The sequence below is a fragment of the Corapipo altera genome, unplaced genomic scaffold (genome assembly GCF_003945725.1).
Source record: "Corapipo altera isolate COAL_440 unplaced genomic scaffold, ASM394572v1 51, whole genome shotgun sequence".
In the NCBI taxonomy this organism is placed as follows: domain Eukaryota; kingdom Metazoa; phylum Chordata; class Aves; order Passeriformes; family Pipridae; genus Corapipo; species Corapipo altera.
The window spans coordinates 10,891,278-10,911,101 of NW_020884892.1; the positions used below are offsets into that span (position 1 = coordinate 10,891,278).

General features: G+C 42.4%; 1 protein-coding gene across 1 annotated transcript; it reads right to left on the reverse strand.

Moving 5' to 3' along the window:
• Positions 1 to 16,663: 16,663 nt before the first annotated feature.
• Positions 16,664 to 19,753, reverse strand: UTP23 (UTP23, small subunit processome component). The gene is made up of 3 exons (XM_027645745.1): positions 19,515 to 19,753; positions 18,053 to 18,227; positions 16,664 to 17,154 (listed from the first exon to the last, which is right to left on the reverse strand). Exons 1-3 carry the CDS (start codon positions 19,700 to 19,702, stop codon positions 16,771 to 16,773), a joined length of 747 nt encoding a protein of 248 aa, XP_027501546.1. The 5' UTR covers positions 19,703 to 19,753; the 3' UTR covers positions 16,664 to 16,770.
• Between the last annotated feature and the right edge of the window lie 71 nt (positions 19,754 to 19,824).

Sequence of the window (19,824 nt, forward strand, 5' to 3'; positions counted from 1 at the left end):
CCTTTTCCTTTTCCTTTTCCTTTTCCTTTTCCTTTTCCTTTTCCTTTATTAAATTCAAACTACTGGACAAATGTTTCTTTCCCTTTGTCCAGGTATGGAGATTTCACCACTCTAGGCCAAAGGCAGGTTAAAGTCTGCTCAATACTAGTGGAAGCTTTGTACAGGGACAAAAAAATCACTCTGGGAAAGTGTGGCATTTTGTCTCATGGAGAAAACAACGTTGAAATGCCACTGCTGTTGAAGTGAGAGGAAATCTCCCCCTGGATTTCAGTTAACTGGTGCCTTGGTCCTGGAGTTTGGGACCAAGGAGCTGGATGTCGTGAGGGGACAGCTGATGGTCTTGGCCAGAAACATGGGAGCTGATACCACTGCTCACTCTCACTCACCATCAGTGCTGTAAAAAACAGAAATGGTGTTCTGGAAAGATGGTCTTCACTGCCTCATGGGAAGATGTAAACCTCTGCAACCAACCACTGTGGTCACTCCAGAGGACTGTACTGGGCTGGTATCAGCCACTCATTCACTCTCTCCTTATTCCTTTTACTGAGAGAACAGAAATTACATTCAAATATTATGTGGTCATTGGCCAATTTGGTTAACCGTTTTGGTTATCTTACGTGCTGCCCTTTTTGCTTTAGCTGACAGAGAAGGAGGGAGTCCAGGCAGGGACCTCCTCGTCTGACCCACACCCACACCTACTGGAGAAAGGAACACAGAAAAACATCTCTTTCTCCTGAAATACAAACCTAGTGACCACTACAAATTCCAAATTACACTCAAAGCCATAGTCCAGAGAAGGAAGATCATCCCTTAATTTTTTGCATGTTGGACTAGAAAGGAAAAAGTGATTGTGGAACTTGGGTTTTAAAAAAGACAACAAATCGCCTGTCACAGTCAGAAGCCACTTGGTCTCGGAAGGGAGTCAGACAGAGGATTAGGCACTGGGTGAACATCATGGTTCTGCACTGCTCAACAGTTAGTTACTTTCTTTTCCTCTTTTATTGTCCTATTGTAGCTTCTGTCTGCCTGTTGTCTGCATGCCCAGTTGAAATCTCCATGGTGATTGGTGTGGTGAAAGCAGGTAAGGAGGGCATGTGCTCTAATAGAAGCCTGTCCTCTAATCCTGCACTTCAGATTCTTCTAGTCAGCCTGTCCTGCTCAACAGGTACACTGAAAAACTCCTGTGAGTAATGGATCTGGCTGCTGTCAAAGAACAGGAAATTGGATATGTTTGTTCCTTCCTTAAAATAACCTCAGACAAAACTGCACCTTCCTTGGACCCTGCTTCCATCCAGGTATGCAGGTAACCTAGATACGGTGGGGCTCTCTGATGATTCTCCACATACTTTATCAGAAGCAAAACAAAAATGCTCTTGATGCTGAAATAAGCTACCCTGATGTACAGACACCTGACCTGTGTAGTGGTCAGTCTGATGACTTCTTCCTTGAAGATACCTGGGATATCTTGTCCTACCCAAACCTGCAGGCACCCAGCCCTGATGACTGTTGAAAGCAGGGTACCAAATCAAACAGACCCTGCTTTTGGTCTCCTGCTCTTAAAAACCTGCTGCTTTTTTGAAACCCATCCTGCCCGTCTCTTCCTGCCAAGCTCCAACCTGTACAGTGCATCCTGTTTTCTTGCAGCAAGCCAGGTCTGGCTCAGCACTCATGTCTGATGGAAATGGCAGTTTCATTACTCCTAAGATGATTTGCTCAATGTGAAACGGGTGTGCTTGGCAAAGAAAGATGCATAGCAGATATCACAGACTGAATCAAAGGGTTTGGGGATACCTCATGCTTACTAAGAGGCATGGCCAGAAAAAGAGCCACCCATTTCCCTCTAAAATGCCCCTCTGTGTGCAGGTAACAAAGATATGCAGCCTGAATTGTGATAGTTGGAAACGTTTTAAATTCCATTTTCAAGTCACATCTAGCAGGCAGGCAGGCTGTCATCAGCTCTGATTTTGCCATTTCATTTTCACTCACTCTCATTCATGTGGAAAGATCCTGGAGTGCCCAGGGTTGTGATCTGCTCAGTTCTATTTTTGGCTTCCTCCTTTCTGAAGGAAGGTGATTTCTCACATGTAGTTGTTTTCCAATTATCACTTGTTGAGACATACCCCCTGGTTATATTACAAAGAGAGTCAGGTGGCAAGTACATATTTACAAGTCTTTATTCTAAGGCACAGGGATACCTTATTGATCTGAGCTTTGAACTGAAGCTATGGATACTCTTGGGAATCGTGTTTCTTCTGGGTGAGTTGGTCCAGTCTCTTACTCTTCTCTGAGAGATAGAGAAAATAAAGTATCATATCATTTACTTGTGTGTATATGTGAATAGAGTATTGGTGGTCCATTGTACAAGATTTAAAATAACCAATTGTCTCCTACAACATGTTCTAAAGTTTCCATCGTATATGATATGAAACAGGCTTTTTTTTTCCCAGTTACTGTTCACCCACTGCTCACCAAGCTGTTACACAGCTTCTTCCTGCATTTAAAAAGATTAATCTTTTTGGTGTATAATATTACTTTGTAAAGCACTTTATCAGGAAAAGCATGGATTTGTGGAGGGATGAGTGGGTGAGCTAGCAGTGCTGTGACCTTTCTGTTTGCTCTGTCACACTCACAAGATGCACCTTTGAGCTCTCTCAGCAGCGTAAGTTTGAAAGCCGGAAAAAGCATGATGATAAATGAAATATTTACATTAGTAGGGAGCAGATGGGCTCATTTTCCATTAAAAATTAGCTCAGTTATTTACAGCATTAAAATAACACCTCAAATACAGGAGAAAAAAACTCAGCAAGGAGGCTGGGGGTGGACAAGAAGTTGGGAGGGAACACAGCTGAGAGAGCTGACTCCAAACAACCAAAGGGATATTCCCTACCATATGGTGTCATTGTCAGTGTATAAAGCTGGGAGAAGAAGAAGGAAAGGGAGGAGGGATATTCAGAGTGATGACATTTGTCTTCTCAAGTCACCACTAAACATGATGGAGCCTTGCTTTCCTGGGGATGGCTGAGCATCTGCCTGCTCATGGGAAGTGGTGAATCAATTCCTTGCTTTGCTTGTGTCATAACTTTTGCATGCCTATTAAACTGTCTTTGTCTCAACCCATGAGACTTCTCACTTTTACCCTTCTGATTCTTTCACCCATCCCACCAGGAGGGGAACGAGCAAGTGGCTGTGTGGGGCTGAGTTGACAGATGGGGTTAAACCATGACACTTCCCCATCATCCACCCTCCCAGCAGAGCCACAGGGCAGATCTCAGTTCTTCAGTGCATCCCAGCTGCAACAACAGGACCAGCAGGGTCTGGTTTGGAGCAGCCTTGTAATCAGTTGAGGTTCCCTTCTGTGTGAACGTGTAGCTCAGCGAAACCTCCAGTCACTGGTTTTCCTCCATTCTGGGAGCTCCCAGAGGTTGCAAAAGCCCCAGCGAGAGCTGCTGAGAAGAGAGGATCTGTTTTGTTGATGCTGTGGATATTTCACAGCTCATAACCATTGATTTTTTTGGCAGCCACCTTTTCCTTTGCACCACTGTGGTCAGCAGTTGTCTTTTCTTCTTGGAACTTGAATGAATTTGACATATTTCTGTAGCTGCTGTTACTTTGGTGAACAGTTTATCTCAAGGTCTTTACACCAGCAGTTTTCCTCTTCCAGTTGTTTGCTCACATCTCATGGAATAATTTCATTAGACCAGCTTCAAGGTCATAGAAGTTAGTGTCACAGTTTCTTTTAGAGGTCATTGAGACGCAGTTCATTTTGTTGCTTGTACCTTTGGAGACAAATCGAGATGCATCAACATTCTGATAATTTTTGTTTCTTTCTCATCCATGTTTTCATTTAGAGACATTCTACTTTTTCTAGGCAGACAAGAGATATTTTATCCCTCTTCTTTCTCTGCATTCTTTGATTCAGAAAGTCACACTGGAGAACCAGCTCATAGAGCTTTTCATCTACAAGCACATGTATTCAGTCTATGGTGAGTTGTTTTGACTCTAGTTCAGACAAAAAAGAGTACCAGATGTAAATAAGACAACTGTAGGGCCAGAGAACTGAAGGAGAAAACCAGCATCCTTCTGAGAGTGCCAGAAGGATGCACACAGTAAGTGTAGGAGTTCCCTGTCTAAAATATGAACTCCACAGGCCTGGACTGCGCAACATTACTTTGTACTTGGACACCCGGTCTTGGAGATTTCTGTGAGCAACAATGAACAGAAGGAGTGCTGAGAAAGAAATAAAAGGTACAATCACACTGCAAAAAGCATAGGCAACAAAATGAAAAGTTCAATAATAGCACCAGATAGCCAGGATGGAAAATGCCCTAAAACCATATGATCGCACTCTGCAGAGGTTTGCAGTTGAAATTTCAATACACTAAGTGGACTATTTCCTTATCAAATGTGACAGAAGGCAGAGCAGACTGTAAGGTTCTGCACAAATATGAACTATGGCCATTATTGAAAGCCACCCTACTGAATAGTCTGACATCTGGAAATTCATTTACCAGTGAGAACAGTTATTTTGTCCATGCCTAAGTCATATTTCTTAACCTTTTCTACCTGTCAGTCATTAAGTTAGAAATAATTATGAGATTGAATAGCATGTTAAGGGAAAAGTGAGTAGTATGAGGAAAAAAAAAGGTCATTTTCCTCTATTCAGCTTCGTTTTCCATGTTCCCTTCTGTGCCATTCTCACTCTGTATGAGGGATTCATACTAATGTGAAGGAAGAATCAAGTGGCCTGGAAATACTTCATTCTAAACGTGCACTCCTGATCCATGAAGCTGTCCAACAGAATAAACTGGTGTGGTGGATTTTACTGAAATGGAGTTTATTGAAAAGAATAAGCAAGGGACTTCATTTTTAAGGCAGCAAGGGTAAATTTGCCACAATTTCCCAAAGTTAATTAAAAAATGGAACAATCCTGTGAGTGCATCAGTGTTCCTATTAATAATAAATCAATAAACCAATGGGTTCAAATCACGGAATCAGTAAATTACTGCAGTGAGTAATCAAACTGGAGCCTGAGGTTGGCAATGAAATTAGTCCCGTTTCCAACTCTCATGACAGCAAGGAACAGAATTTAAGGAAAAGGCAGCTCCCTTTTGTCTCTGGCTGTAGGCTGTAGTAGTCTAACCACCGTATGAAAGTATTTAGTCAGTGAAGAATCATTTTGTTTTCAGGACCATGCCAAGGACACATTGCAATCCCACCCTGTTTCACTTTGAGGAAATGCAATTTAGAGAGTTCCCAGAGGTTCCTCTGTAACACGGCCTTTTCATGCTGAGCTGCTGCCAGTGGTTTCGGGTTAACTGTTCTCTCGAAATACCAACAAAAGCTAGCAACTTCCCAAAGAAGATTAAAAACTCCTTCCATGAGGTGCAAAACAAATGGTACAAAGAGGACCCACTGCCCTCAGGCTAGCTGCTCTTTCCCCTCCCAAGGCACTTCTTCCCATCAACAGATTTCCAAGCACTGCTCTTCTGACCCGTCTGCCTTGTGGAGAGGCTGTTCCAGCACAAAGCCAAACATGTCCTGTAGTAATGACTCCAGATGAGTGGAAGTTGGAAGGTTACCTGAGGTTAGACACTTTTCCTTTGTTTATATCCATGACTCTGAATGTGCTATTCCAGAATAAAATGTCTATCAAATTGTTTATGGCACCTAGAAAACCACTCGTGAATGTCACAATACATCCTCCTTCCAGATCTTCTGGATTAAGTGTCCCTACATGAGTACTATTTTCATAGTTGATTAGTAAGATTTTGTGTTTCTAACTCTCACTCAGATCAGTGGTTTCAGAAATCAGGTGTAATGCCAAATTACACCCAAGGGGTGATGGATGCTTTGAGCAAGTGTAAAATTGTCCTATTCGTTTATCTATGTTTAAAACCCCCCTCTTACTTAAGCACCTGTCACTGTGCAAAGTGTCCCAGTAGGTATCTTTTCCTATGTTTATCCATTTTGGGGTATTGCTTTAGTTAGGAGGGTAGCCGTCAGATAAACACACTCTTTAAGAATGGACTAGGATATTATGATAAGGACAAGATGAGGAAGCCAAAGTGCTCTAATTTTTATCCCTCAAATATAAAGTGGAAAAGATACTTCTGCCTTTGTTTTCTTCTGTTTAACATAGGGTAGGTAACAGTCCCCCACCTGATGTCCATTGGCACAGGCCATTACACAAGAGAGAGGGTCAAATCCTAGTCAGGGTGGGCTCAAAACCTGATGTAGTACTGTCAGCATAATTCTTATCCGGGCACACTGAAGTCCTCTGTGTTCACTGGATCACACTGAACAGTCAGAATAACCAAATGACTGCTTCCAGCTGAAATCACTGTTATGGTACAAAGACCGGGGATTCAGCCTGCTGGGCACAAACACATCACATCTGGCAGAGCAGCTGAGGCTGTGCCACCACTGAACAACTCTAGAGGGCTGGGTGGGCCATAATATCCCTGTGATAGACTTCTATGGTGAAAACATACAGGCAGGCTTTACTGGATTTGACATATATTTAATGAATTAGAAAAAATGCATGGTAAATTCATTAAGACTTTTCCATGGGGGTCTCTAACCAGAGTCCCCTAGCTGGGATTTGAAGGACTTGAAACAAGATGTAGAAATTTTCCCCTTGGATGAGGCCCAGATAACATACTGGAAAGATAAATGCACACTTCTCTTCTCATCGTCTTTCATTCTTTGTGAAACGTTTAGGCTTAGATCTTCCCTGGAGATAAACTGGCATGGATTCACTCATTGCAGCAGGACTGCAATAATTTACAAAGGGCCTGTGAATTTTAAATCACGACACTTATGGCAGAGAGAAAAGGAATATTGCAAACCACAATCTCTCCTGAAGGACCAGGCCCTGGTCCCCGCCTTGCTGCTCTCGTTGACCCCACTCTAAAGCCAGGCTCAATGGAGATTCTCTCTCTTGTCCACCAGCACCCGGGGTGACCAGGGCACAAGAGCTGCAGCCAGCGCAGCTCAGTGCCTATCATGTGCCAAATCCGTGTCCCCAAGCCGGCGTGGCCCCATTCCCTGTGTTCAGGCTCCCTGTGGAGCAGCACCCTGGGGCCCCCACACGGCTCTGCAGCCATCTCTGGGCTCCCCAGGGAGCTCGGGATGCATCACACCCTCCCACAGCACAGCCAGAGTCCCGGGACCTGCATCCAGCCTGGCCTCACCAACACCCCAGCCTCCCACCGGATCCTTTGCAGACCTCTGGGTTTCCATCAAGTGCCCCTCTGAAGTAATTAATGCCGAGGGCCGCATGCTGATTCCGCAGAGCCCATTAATCACTTTTGCTGAGGCACAGGGACTGTTTGTACAGAGTTTGCAGAGATTATCGCCCTGGCTCCGGGATTTGTCATGCTGCATTACAAATGGTGCTTTAGTGAGCTCCTTAGGTCCCAGTGGGCCATAACCTGTCTGAGGCAAAGGCAAATATTGTGGAGCAGCAGAGATTTCCCAAGAAGGGGCTTATCTGTTCCAGATTGCTTGATGGTATAAATAGAACTTCGATATGCGAATGCAATTAATTCCTCAAGGGTTAAATTTGATAATGGCACAGAAATTAATCTTCAGTCACAGAAATAACACTGGCTGTTTCAGGGAGTTCAAGTAAAAGCCTGTTGAGATATCCACTATTCCATCGAAAAATATTGCTTTTTTCCCCCTTTTGGTAGAATTATATTATTATTATTGTAACCTACTGACATTTCTTTTTTGAAGATGTTCTAACAAGGATTAATTTATTAGTAACCAAAGGAAAGGGCACAGCAGCCACAAAACAGCTGAGCCTCATGCACCAACCTGCATGAGTGGGAGGCTGAGCCAGTGTTCCCAGCTTTCAGATCCACTCTCCCATTTGAAACTCGGTAGAAGGGTGAACCAAGATGGGGCACCCTCAGATATACCACACAAGTGGTGCTTACCACTAGGCAGATGAGTAGGATATCAAGAGAAAGTTGTCCCAGGACCAGGACACAAAGTTTTGGCCCAATCATGAAAAAAAGATGCTGAGAAATCCTCCAGAAAAAAACAAAAAAAAAGTGAAAGCAGAGCATTAGCCTTCTTCTTCAGCATAATGGTATCAGATACGTTTGTGGTGGAGGTAAGCTTGTGTTTAACTGGAGGGTGGCTAAAAAAGCCTTAATCAAATGTGGTTTTAAAAAAGCATACATGAAATGAAAGTTTTGTTATTTAGAAGTTTGGTAATTATGTATTTTGAGCAATCCTACCACCTGCAGCTTGAGTCAGTGAGCTACTTCAGAGAGTTCTGGAAGGTACAAGTGAACAGATGGTATGTTTTTGACACCATCAGGTAGTGGGCAGTGAATATTAGTAAACTGGCAAGCATCCACCAAAAATTATTCCAAAGCACGTAATTAAATATGTTATAAATAACAACAACAGCAACAACTAATAGAAAAATAAAAATCAGTAGTTGAAAAGGACGGAATGTGGGGAGGAACCAAGATTTATTCAGATGAATTATAGGGTCTTATTTCTTATCTTTTCCTAGTCCATTACACACAGAGACCAATTAAAAATCTAATAAATTAAACAATCCTCAGATACCCTGTATAACTGAAGCTAATTGTCTACCATTTTGATACTGCCAAGCATATGTATTAACAATGTTCTAGTTCTCACCAGCATTAAGAACTAAATACAGACTTGAAAACAAATCCTCTGGCCATCACAAAGGCCAAATAGGTGGAAGAAAATTCCACAGACTGGCATAAAGCAGTGGTTTGTATGAATGCCATATCCCCATTTTAATTTTACTGTCTTCATCTCAGAAGCTTGGCAGGCCTGCCTGGGTTCTGATAGCATTGATCTTCATGCAAATCTATCTTTGACTCAAGCTTGACACCAATGGTGTTGTTTATGTTTAGGGCAGCAATAAATCTGACTTCTTTTCTACACAACGCAAAAAGGAACGCTGCAATTCTGTGGGCATTCTGATGATGATGTAGAACTCCTTTTTTTTAATATCCAAGTTAATTAATATAAAAAAATCTACTGTGAACGGGCTGAACATATTCTGAGAGGCAAAGGAGGCAAAGTCTACAAGTGGGATAAAAATACAGACATAGGACTTGGGAGAAGATTCTGGCTATAGACATGCAGCCATGTAGCCTTGCAAGAACCTTGCAAGGACATGCAGAGGCAGTCAAGAAGGCTAAGGCTCAGCTAGACCTGAAATTGGCCAAAGATGTCAAGAAGAACAAAAAATGGGTCTTTGGACACATAGGCAATAAGCAGAAGCACAGGGAAGATATAGGATCATTGCTAAACAGGGTAGGGAAACTAGTGCCAGGCCACTGTCTATAATATTTGAAAAATTGTGGAGATCATGGGTAAGGTACCCCAGGGATCAATACTGGGTCTCATGATGCTGAACATCTTCATAAATGATCTGGATGATGGGATTGAAAGCAGCCTCACCAAGTTTGTTGATGACACCTGAGTGGGTGGTGAAGAGGACATGTCAGAAGGGAGAAACATCTTACAGAGAGACATGGACAGGCTGGAAAAGAGGGTGAGCAGGAACTATATGAACAAGTGCAAGGTCCTGCACCTGGGACAACATAACAAAAAGCCCAGAAGAGGCCAGGATCTTTGTGCCTGGGGAACAGCATCGCTGAAAGGCACCTAGGGGTCCTGGTGGACTACAAACTGACCACGAGTCAGCAGTGTGTTGCTACAGCAAAGCAGATCCTGGGTTTCATCTGCAGGGTCAGTACTAGCAGTGGTAGAGACATCACCATCCCGCTCTACTCCATGCTTGTTAGGCTGCACCTGGAGTAGAGTGTCTAGTTCTGGCCCTCACAATTCAAGAAAGGTGTGAACAGACTGGGGAGGGTCCAAAGAGAGGCCATAAAGATGGATCAGAGGGCTGGAGAACCTGCTCTGTGAAGGAAGACTGAAGGACTTAGGTCTTTTCTCCCTGAAGAAGAGAAGGCTCAGGGAGAACTCCACACTGTATTTCAGTATTTAAAGGGTGGCTACAAAGAGGACAGAGGCTGTCTCTTCCCAAAGAGTCACATAGAGAAGACAAGGAGCAACAGGAGCAAGTGGTACTGGCACAGATTTCATATCAACATAAAAAAAGGATATTTTTTACAGTAAGAACAATCATTCAGTGGGACAATCTCCTCAGGGATGTGGTGGAGTTCCCATCACTGGGGGCTTCCAAGACGTGATTGAACAGGATGCTAGATAATCTCACTTAGGCTCCCTGACCTGTGAAAGGTTGGACCAAATGATCTTCCAAGGTCCCTTCCAACCTGGGCTGTTTTATGATTCTATCATATTCAAATTATCATTTACATCTTAATTTTAGGGTACAGGGACACCATCATAGGCCTAGTGTGCGGCTGACTTTTATTTAGGATTTACTGTGTGTTGGGCAAAGACTGGGCTCTTCCAACAATATCAGCACAGTAGCCAGTTGTCTTGTGAATGTTGTTGTTTAGTTGTCTAGTGGTGCCAATCTGTGGAGAGCTTAGGAGCTCAGGGAAATACGTACACCATCATTCCACAGGCAAGAAGCCAACATGTTTAAGAGCAATGGCATTCAGCTCAAGCAGGGAGTCTGTGGAAAACAAAAAGCTGAATGCAGAGTTCCTGTCCTGGACCTTTTCTCACAAGACTTTTCCTGTTCATGCTTTTCTATGAAGAACATCCAGCAGAATGCAGGGACTCTGGTCTTTTCAGGTGAACCTGACTAAGCTGAAATCTGCTTTCCTGTTAGGTGCTGCACTTTGTGATGCAGAAGACACTTCAGCTTGGAAAAGAGACAAATGAGGGGAAATATCACAGACGTCTATGCAGTCATGAATGGCATGGGAAGGGTGACTAAACAATGACTGCTTAAACTTTCACCTATTACAAGGGCCAGCTTGTAAGCAGCACATTCAAAACATACATGAAAGTATTTTTCATTTGTTCAAGTTGTGCAGCACCTTACCACAGAAAATTAGAGGCTTAAATTAGTGAAAGAGAGATTCATTGTCTGCTGTTAAAAACAAAATATTTTTCTGGGGTCAGGAACTCCCTAACAAATTGTCAGAAAGTTGGAAAATCATTTGAGGAAGCACCAAAAAGATGTTTTGTCAATTTTCATAATACTCCTAAGAAACAGCTTTCAGCCACTATTGGAGGTGTGATGCTGGGTGAGACAGATTTTTGGACCACCCCAGAAGAGGCCTGCTTGTATTCTTGGGAGCTGAAAGAGAGGTCAGAGTGGAAAGAGGGAGCCAGCAATTCTAGAAAAGTTCTCTCTTCATTTTTTCTGAAAACCTGCCTGTCGAAATGGGTGCCAATTCACAGAGTGAAAAATTTCCTCAGTGTTTCCCCAAGACAGGCTGAAAAAATAACCCCCCTGAAGAGTCTAATCATTAGCATCTTTGGCCCCAGAGGAATTAACATGGCCAAATGATCATTCTGGATCAACTAGAAGTCAAGAGTGCAATGAGAAACTTTTGAGGTTCCCTACTGAGCTCCTGGAAGGAGATTAGACTTTAAAAAAAAAACCATACCATGCTCTAGGTCATGATCTCCACAACCAGAACTGCTGGCTATCCCAGACTATTGCTGTGAGTACACTCAGTAGCAATTAACTGCATGGATTCACCCTATCAATAATGGCATGAGTCGGTTGCTCCTGGATGTAATATCTGTGTGCTGGGCAGTGAGCCACATGCAATGTTAGGCAAGATCTACAGCAGAATGATTTGGCTGCAAACCTGCCAGTGCTGCAAAGTGTGTGATACTGAAAAACCATAAAGACACAGAGTGTTTGTCATCATGAGACCTACATTCTGCAGGAACTCTTGGGCTATCAACACAAGATCTGTGAGTGGTTTAGTCCGTCCAGCTCCCTGTTTTAAAAAGGCAGAAACTGAGTCACAAAGAGCAATGAGGTTTTCTTAATGGAATTGGAATGATTTTTTTTAATTTGCTTATGGTTTATTTTTTTGTTCCCTACTCTCCTTGACTGCTGAGCCATTTCTGGTTCACCTTTTGCTGCTGACCAATTCTTTCCTCCAGTTAACACTCAGAAACCCTTACATACATTTTTCTTTCTTCCTTGACTTCTTTAAATCCCAGTAACTACTGTCTCTTTTCTTCCTTCCAGCTCTTGACTCTGAGTAGTTTTTAATTGGACTCTTGTTAACAGCTTCATTGTTTCCCTGTATCCATACACAGAGCACAGCTGCATGCTCTCCCTCTCAACTGCAGGAGAAGAAATCAAAAAATAAAGTCCCCCTGAGAGAGCCCAGCCTGCGTCTTCCATAACAAGCTGTAGCAACTTTTACAAAATGACTGCCTCTGTGGGCAGACAGCTGAGCTCTCTGAGACAAATCTGGGGCTTGGAGTGCACAGGCATAATAATTACCAATAATACATCACAAGCCCCTCTCTTGGCATTAGTTAGGCCATTCCTAAATCACAAGGTGCAGTCTCTCTCTCACTACTGACTCTCTGCGTACAAAAACTTTTGCTTTCTGTCATTCTCTCTCTGAACACTGCAATCTTTCTCCCTTAAATTGTAAATGATAACACCTGCTGGGGCTCTTATTTGTTCATTTCTGTATCTCCGGCTGCTCCCTGTGTGAGATATTACGCCCACACAGAGGTATGAAATACACAGTAGCTACTTGTGAAACTTCTATCTGAAAGATGCAATGAGTATAAATCATGGTATTGTTCCAACGTTCTTCATCTTGTCTCTGACAGAACATGCTCAAGAAACTCCAGGAACACTCTAAAGCTGACACAGAAGTCATTCACAGTGCATCAGTGTAGCTGAAAACAAATGTGCAGGACTGCTCTGGACATCCTATTTTCTTTTCCCCACTAGCATTTATTCATTCTTCAAGTCATACCATATTCATATTTACTTTAATGATTCATAAACATCCCAGGTTCCAGAAGCTTCTAATTAACTCATCTATTTAGCGTCATTAACAGATGCTCAGGGAGTGATTTATTGTACAATACTGGATCACACCAACATACAAATCCAGCCAATTGAATTGGCAGGCAGTCTAGATAAATGTCTTCTGCTGCTGGTAGATGAGACTCTGTTCTAAATTCAGCATTAATGCCCTGCAGACTGTGGCTGACATATTATTTTTTTCTTCTATCACTCTGCACATGTAGCATACATAGTATTCTACAACACTGGTTATTTCCCTCTCTTTTAAAAGAAAGATTTGGTGAGGTACTGCCTAGGATTTGGGGTATATATTTATACTGAGAAAAGAGGAAATCAATAGCCCCCAAGAAATTTTTGTTCATGCTTGTTTTAATTTACCTCTGGCTTTCTGTAGTTTCAAAACTGAAACCAGTCCCTCTGACACCCTACAGCAAAATGATCCTAAACTTCATCTGAAAAGCTATATTGGGAACCCTGTCTATACTAGAGTTGTGGTCACAACTCCAGACCATTTATTGATAAATAAGGCAGTGGTTTTTTGGGCAGAACGTGGAGTGAACACCTAGAACAGCAAAGTTAGCTCTACAGGTACTTCCACAATGGTGTTTCCCATAGGCCTAGGGATGCTTCCAGTGACTTGCACCACAGAATTACTCGAGAGACTTGTCATGGTTTATAGCCCGGGCCAACTAAACCTCACCAACCCGTGGCAGGCAGAGGTAGCACATCCTGAGAGCATCCACATGGCCGGTTTGCCGGCAGCAGTGCTGGTGGCGTGTGCTCCGAGCAGAGCCCAGCCCGGGCAGAGCCAGCCTGTCCAGCTGGGCTCAGGCTTACAGGCAGCTCCAAGTGTTGCTGATTTAATGGTATAAATACAGCCAGTCAGTTTGGCCGGGATGAGCTTTCTTTTTTTTCATATTTCAAAATGGTAACAAAACATGGTCTGATTGCTTGTTGCCTGGTCAGGAGCTCTCTCCCAAAGCTGACAGACAAGTTATTTACCTTGCTGGAGGAGAGCTGCAGCTATGCAGACAAATTTTACAGCTTTTCTCTTAAGAGCTCACTCCCTTCACATTCCAGTTCTTCCCAATGGCAACACCATGACTCAGTTTAACAAAATGCCAAGGAAACATAGATAAATATTGTTTTAAATTCCTTAAGGTGGGAGTCATTAGATGACTGTTAAAATACTCTTTTTTTTTGCAGGAATTAGGTTTTTATCTGTCTATAAGTCTTCAAAAAAAAGTGGATTTAAGCTTTAACTACACTGAAAGGGACTACTGCAAATAATTAGGGTGTTTTCCTCTCTATTTTTAAAAACAATATTTTTAGTAAAGTTACTGAGTTTTAATATACTTTTGACTCCGAATGAGATTTTGATGCTGAACCATCTCTGCTGTCTGCTCCCAAGCTTTACTTACAGCAGTGATGTCTATGGGTCAGTTTGGGGAGGGGGAAGAAATACAAGCAATATTTACAGTAGAATGAGAAGTAAAACTACATTAACATGGGACTGTGCCTGAATGAGTGCAGGTGAAAGGGATATGACAGCTTGAAAAAGGCAATATACATTAAACAAATATGCTGCATTAAGACATTTTTAGGAGTTACTAAATTTCGCCTCAGGACTCACTTTGGCAATCAATGTAGGAACAATACCATGATAAGCATGACTGTTTTAAACTTCAAATAAGTTTTCATCTTGACTACAGCACCATTCCTTGCTGCTTCTGTCTCTCACCGTCCATTCCCAAGATGCATGTGGTCTGATATGGAACAGTAAAGGCACAGTCCACTCCTAACAGCCATGTCGGGAGGAACAGCTTGGACTGGGGCTGCAGCAGCAGTGTCCTGTGCACCTTCCTGTGCTGGCCAGAGGGATACTCTGCAGATTCTAGGGAATGATCCTGCAGTTTTTGCTAAGACTGGCTAACTCATCACTCAAGCTAGTTTCTCAAACTCCGTGAAACAGCTTTCCATACGATTTGCAAGGCCAACAGTACAGTTGTGTACTCCAGACATTCAAGAACCTGCGCAGACAACGCATAGAAAAACTACCTTGCAAACACATGATACAGAGGCTGAAGAATTGTTTAGGGCACATGGCTTAAACTCACACAGATGAAGAAACAGAAAGCTTTTTTTTTAAGGACTACATCTTGGTTAAGAAGAAGTGCACTGAGAAAAATTTAAAATCTGGGCAGTGACGACTGGGAACACCGTGAAAGCACACCTATGCCATAGCATGTGCTACACTGCATACCCCTCTATTATATCATCTCAGTCACTCACTTCTGACTTAATGCCACCAGACACGTAAGAAGGTATAGGAAGCAATAGCTACTAGAGAAAATTGAGTACTTGAAACAGATTTGTAAACTCCTTCTTTGTGCTGCTTTAGGCTGGGATACAGTTAGTTTGTTTCACAGTAGCTGTGTTTTTGGATTTGTGCTGAAAACAGTGTCAGGACGTTTTTGTTGCCATTGAGAAGCGCTTACACAGGGTCAAGGCCTTTTCTGCCTCTCACCCCACCAGCAAGTAGGTTGGGAGTGCACAAGGAGTTTGGAGGCGACAAAGCTGGACAGCTGATCCCAGTTGACCCAAGGGATATTCCAGACCATACAGCATCATGCTCAGCATATAAAGCCAGGGAAGAAGGTGGAAGGGGAGGACATTCAGAGTGACAGTGTTTGTCTTCCCAGGTCGCCATTACATGTGATGGAGCCCTGCTTTCCTGGGGACGGCTGAACTTGCCTGCCCATGGGAAATTGTGAACAAAGTCCTTGTTTTGCCTTGCTTTGTGTGTGGTTTTTGCTTTCCCTATTAAACTGTCTTTATCACAACTCACAAGTTCTCTTACTTTTACTCTCCTGATTCTCTCCACCTCCACGTAGGAGGAGTTCAGTAAACGGCCGTGGGGGGCTGAGCTGCTTGCTGGGGTTAAACCACAACTCTCCTCCAACTCAATTCTGTTCTGTTCATAACCTTAAAGAACAGTGAAACAGGCAGCAGGGCCTGAGTCCCATCACCGTCAGCTGCCCTGTATTCCAGGACTCCTGCACAGCTGTGCTGTACTATGACAGCATTAGGTGTTGGCCAGTGCTTTGATTCAGCATTTTCAAATTGTATTCTTCCTATTCAAAAATTAAAAATAAACTACAGATGAAATAGACATATCAGAGATGCCATTATATTGCCAGGAATATCAACACAATTGCACCTCTGGGATCTTCTTCATAAATGAAGATCAAGAACAACAGACATATCAGTCCACATGGCATTTACACGGTAATTCAGTCTGGATGGGACTTCTGAGGGCATCTGGTCACTTTGTAAAAGAGTTAACTTTTGTATTCAAACAATAAGGATAAATAAGCCATTGTATTATTTTAGGTCAATTTCATATTCTCTAACAGACTAATTGTCAAAACTAGTCTTAACAAGAATAGCAACTCTGATTTAGAAAGAAGTCTAATATCCCACCAAAATCCATATGGAAGCCAAGAGGCACTTCTAAAAAATTGCTACATATCATGTGAATTCTAACAGGAACCAAGATGCTGGAGAGAATAATGAAACATGAGGGTTCCTAAATATTTTGTCACAAACCCAATTACTAAATAACAGAATAAATTATTAGGACAATAACCCGCAAATGTTAAGATACAGACAATACAGTACAGAGAAGATAATAAGCAGACATAATAAAAATAAGTTTTAATATTAACAACGCAATTTCATGCATAATAATCTTTCTTTTTGCAAAGTTCAAACAATGTTCAAGCCATGTGCTGTTTACATAGATGGACTTATTCTCCTTTCTTCTGCACTGATGGCATGGCTTCTGCTTTAACTCTATTTCGTTTTCTTTTTCTTCTTTTCTTCTTTTCAGCAGAAGGATCCTGACCCTCCTGTGTTTTCTTCTTTTTTTTCTTCAGACAGCTGAGTGGATTGGGGCCACCTGCCCTTTTGCGTTTTCTCCTCTTTTCACCTTCTTGCTTTGCTAGTCCTTCTTTTTCTTTAAGCTCCACAATACTTTGTTTTTGGTACTCTGGAACAAGCTGATTTGTCTGCAACTTTTGAACAAATGCCAAAGATTTAGGAGAAGGTTTGTCTAACACCATTGTGTTTTGAATAATAAAGAGGAGAGGAACACCAGGCTTCTTTTTCACTTTGTTTGATAAGTCCTGGTCCTGCAAAATTAAATACTTTAGTCAACATTTGGGGATTAAATTATATTTGCAATTCAAATGCACCTACTTTTAATACAAAACTATGAAGATAAATTACATTACGAAAAAGATAAGAAACTTAATTCTTATGACAAAGATAAGAAACTAGCAGATTTACATGGCAGTGCCTTTCACAGCAATTTAAACTTCAGTTTCTCTCCTAATGAGCTGTACTTGTGATGGAAAATTATCAACATTTCCTTTTTACCCACCTATATATGCACACATGCATTATTTGAGGAAAAAGTCCCAGTTCACTGGTATGCAGACCAACACTCCACAAGAAGTAACATAACTTCTTCTGTCACAAACCATCTTAAATTCTTTTATCTTACATAACTAAAAGAATTCTACTATAAACCTTTCAATATATATTGTGTATCATATATGCATACAGTCTCAATAACAAACCCAGGAAAAAATGCCTTTCTCATTTGTACAGTTATTTATTCTGTAGTCCAAAATTTCTTAAAATTGAAGTTATACGGATGTTTGACACTTAATTTCACCTTTCAGACTACTGTGAAAACAGTTCAGGGAATGGAATGCACACAAAGCAATATGCAAATTAGCATCAATGAGTTGTTTTCTTACATCAATAGGTAGTATGTTTTCTACATGTTCTGCTAAACTAAGCAATATACTTATAAGGTAAAAAAATCTAGTCGTTCAAGTAAGAGAAAAGATTCCCTGCTTCATAATTAGCAAATACATTTAAGAGTGAGTAACGTTTTACATTATTAATTCCCACAAATGAGGTAAAAATCTTATAACTGAGGTTAGTGGAGGCTTCCTTATCTTTAGGTATCAAAGCATCACTTGAAATGAAATGGAGTTAATGTTTCCCACGAGCTTTTACCTGTGTAGCAATAAAGAAGTGATGAGGGTTGCCGTCTACAATCATAGAAAGTAAACAGGTGGAACCACTCACGGGATCCTTGTGGTGAGAACAGTTTCGAACTTGAAATCTCTGGGCAATTAATTTTGCTCCATACAGTGCTTTCCCCAATGATTCCAGTTCTTTTATAACACATCTGAAAACCAAAAGAAACAATGATTTCAAAACGAAAAAATAAAGTCACATTTTTTTATAACAGTAAATGGCTGACATGAGTTATTTAAGAATGAGCAACGCCCAGTTGTTCAGGCTCTATGATTTGTAAATGGTACCCAGAAATCTGAAAGCAGTAGCCCATCTGAAGATATCAGCAAGGTTTCCTTGGTTGTCAACACGATTAATCAGTAATAACTTTAAATTATAATAAACGATTTAAAAATATTTCGCATCAGTGAATATACTGAGTCCTTAAAATTATGTTTGGATATCACCTAGCAGATGAACTACTACTTAATAAATATTTTTTTAAAATTAATTTATTATTATTAAATTTTAAAATTTAATTTATATTAAAAAATGGAAATAAAGAAGATCTGGGGAACAACATGCCAGTCAGTTTCACCTCTGTGCCTGGCAAGATCATGGAGCAGATCCTCCCAGAAAATATACAAAGGCACATGGAAAACAAGGACTTGTTACAATTAACATGGTTTCATTAAAAATAAATTGTGAAAAATATGGTGACCCTCTATGACAGGGTTACAGTGCTGATGGATAAGGGAAGGGTGACAGATTCAGCTGCCCTAAGTGAGAGATGGTCAAAAAGACCAACAGATACTGCTGAAAGAAGAAGTGGCATTTAGGCAGGACTGGAATACAGTTTGGATTAAAGCCATTCCTGAACCTCTCACAGCTAAGGACACGACTGGATACTTTATACTGTTTAGAAGTACGGGCCAGTTCTGTACGCTGTGCAAGATGGCTCAGTGTGTTTTTTGAGCCTAGGTATACATCTTCCTGGTATTTTCACTACTTGCCTCCATGATGGGCAGTTGACTATTCCCTCACTGCAGAAATAGAAGTGAGGGAAAATTTATTATATACTATATAATCAAGCAAAAAAAAAAGTAACTTCGATATGCAGTGTTTGTGCTTTACTTCCACATCTTTCTCTAGCACATCCTTGTCCTCCCCCGAGAACAGCTACTTTAGAAACAATCCCGCCCTGGCAGGCTGCAGCTCCAGCCAGGCAGTAATTCTCTCCCTGCCCAGGACATATCAGCTTGCCTTTGCTGTTCCCACTTCGCCAAGAACACGCTGGCGATGGGAGGAGACCCACCCGGTCCTCCTTCGCACACCGGGGTTACCGCTGGCCCCGCAGTTCCCGCTACCTTCGGAAAGGCAGCTGGGTCTCAGAGAAGCTGCCACCGTCCCGCATGTTCCCCACAGCCCCAGCGCCGCCTGCTCCCCGCTCGCCCCGTACCGCGTGGTGCAGAGCTGCGCGGCGCCGCCCAGGTACCCGGGCAGCTGCTCCCGGATCTGGATCTTGTTGCGGAGCGCGGCCTGGCAGAAGGTGCCGTCCAGCAGCACCTGGAAGGGCTCGCGGAACTGGAAGCTGTGCTTATAAAAGCCCATGATCTTCTTGGCGTGTTTCTGCCGCGTCACCCCCATGGTGCCCGCACCGCCCGGAACGGCCGCGCCTGCCCCGGAAGCTGCGCCGGGCCCGGGCGGGGCCTCCTGTCACCGCCGGAGAGCCGGGACCGGGCCGGGCAGCGCTGGGGGGTCACCCCCGG

Coding starts and splice junctions, on each gene's coding strand:
- UTP23 (XM_027645745.1), bottom strand. CDS start 19,702: ATGGGGGTGACGCGGCAGAAACACGCCAAGAAGATCATGGGCTTTTAT. Junction 18,228..19,514: donor GCGCAGCTCTGCACCACGCG/GTACGGGGCGAG, acceptor TTTGGTTTTCAG/ATGTGTTATAAAAGAACTGG. Junction 17,155..18,052: donor ACTTCTTTATTGCTACACAG/GTAAAAGCTCGT, acceptor TTAATTTTGCAG/GACCAGGACTTATCAAACAA.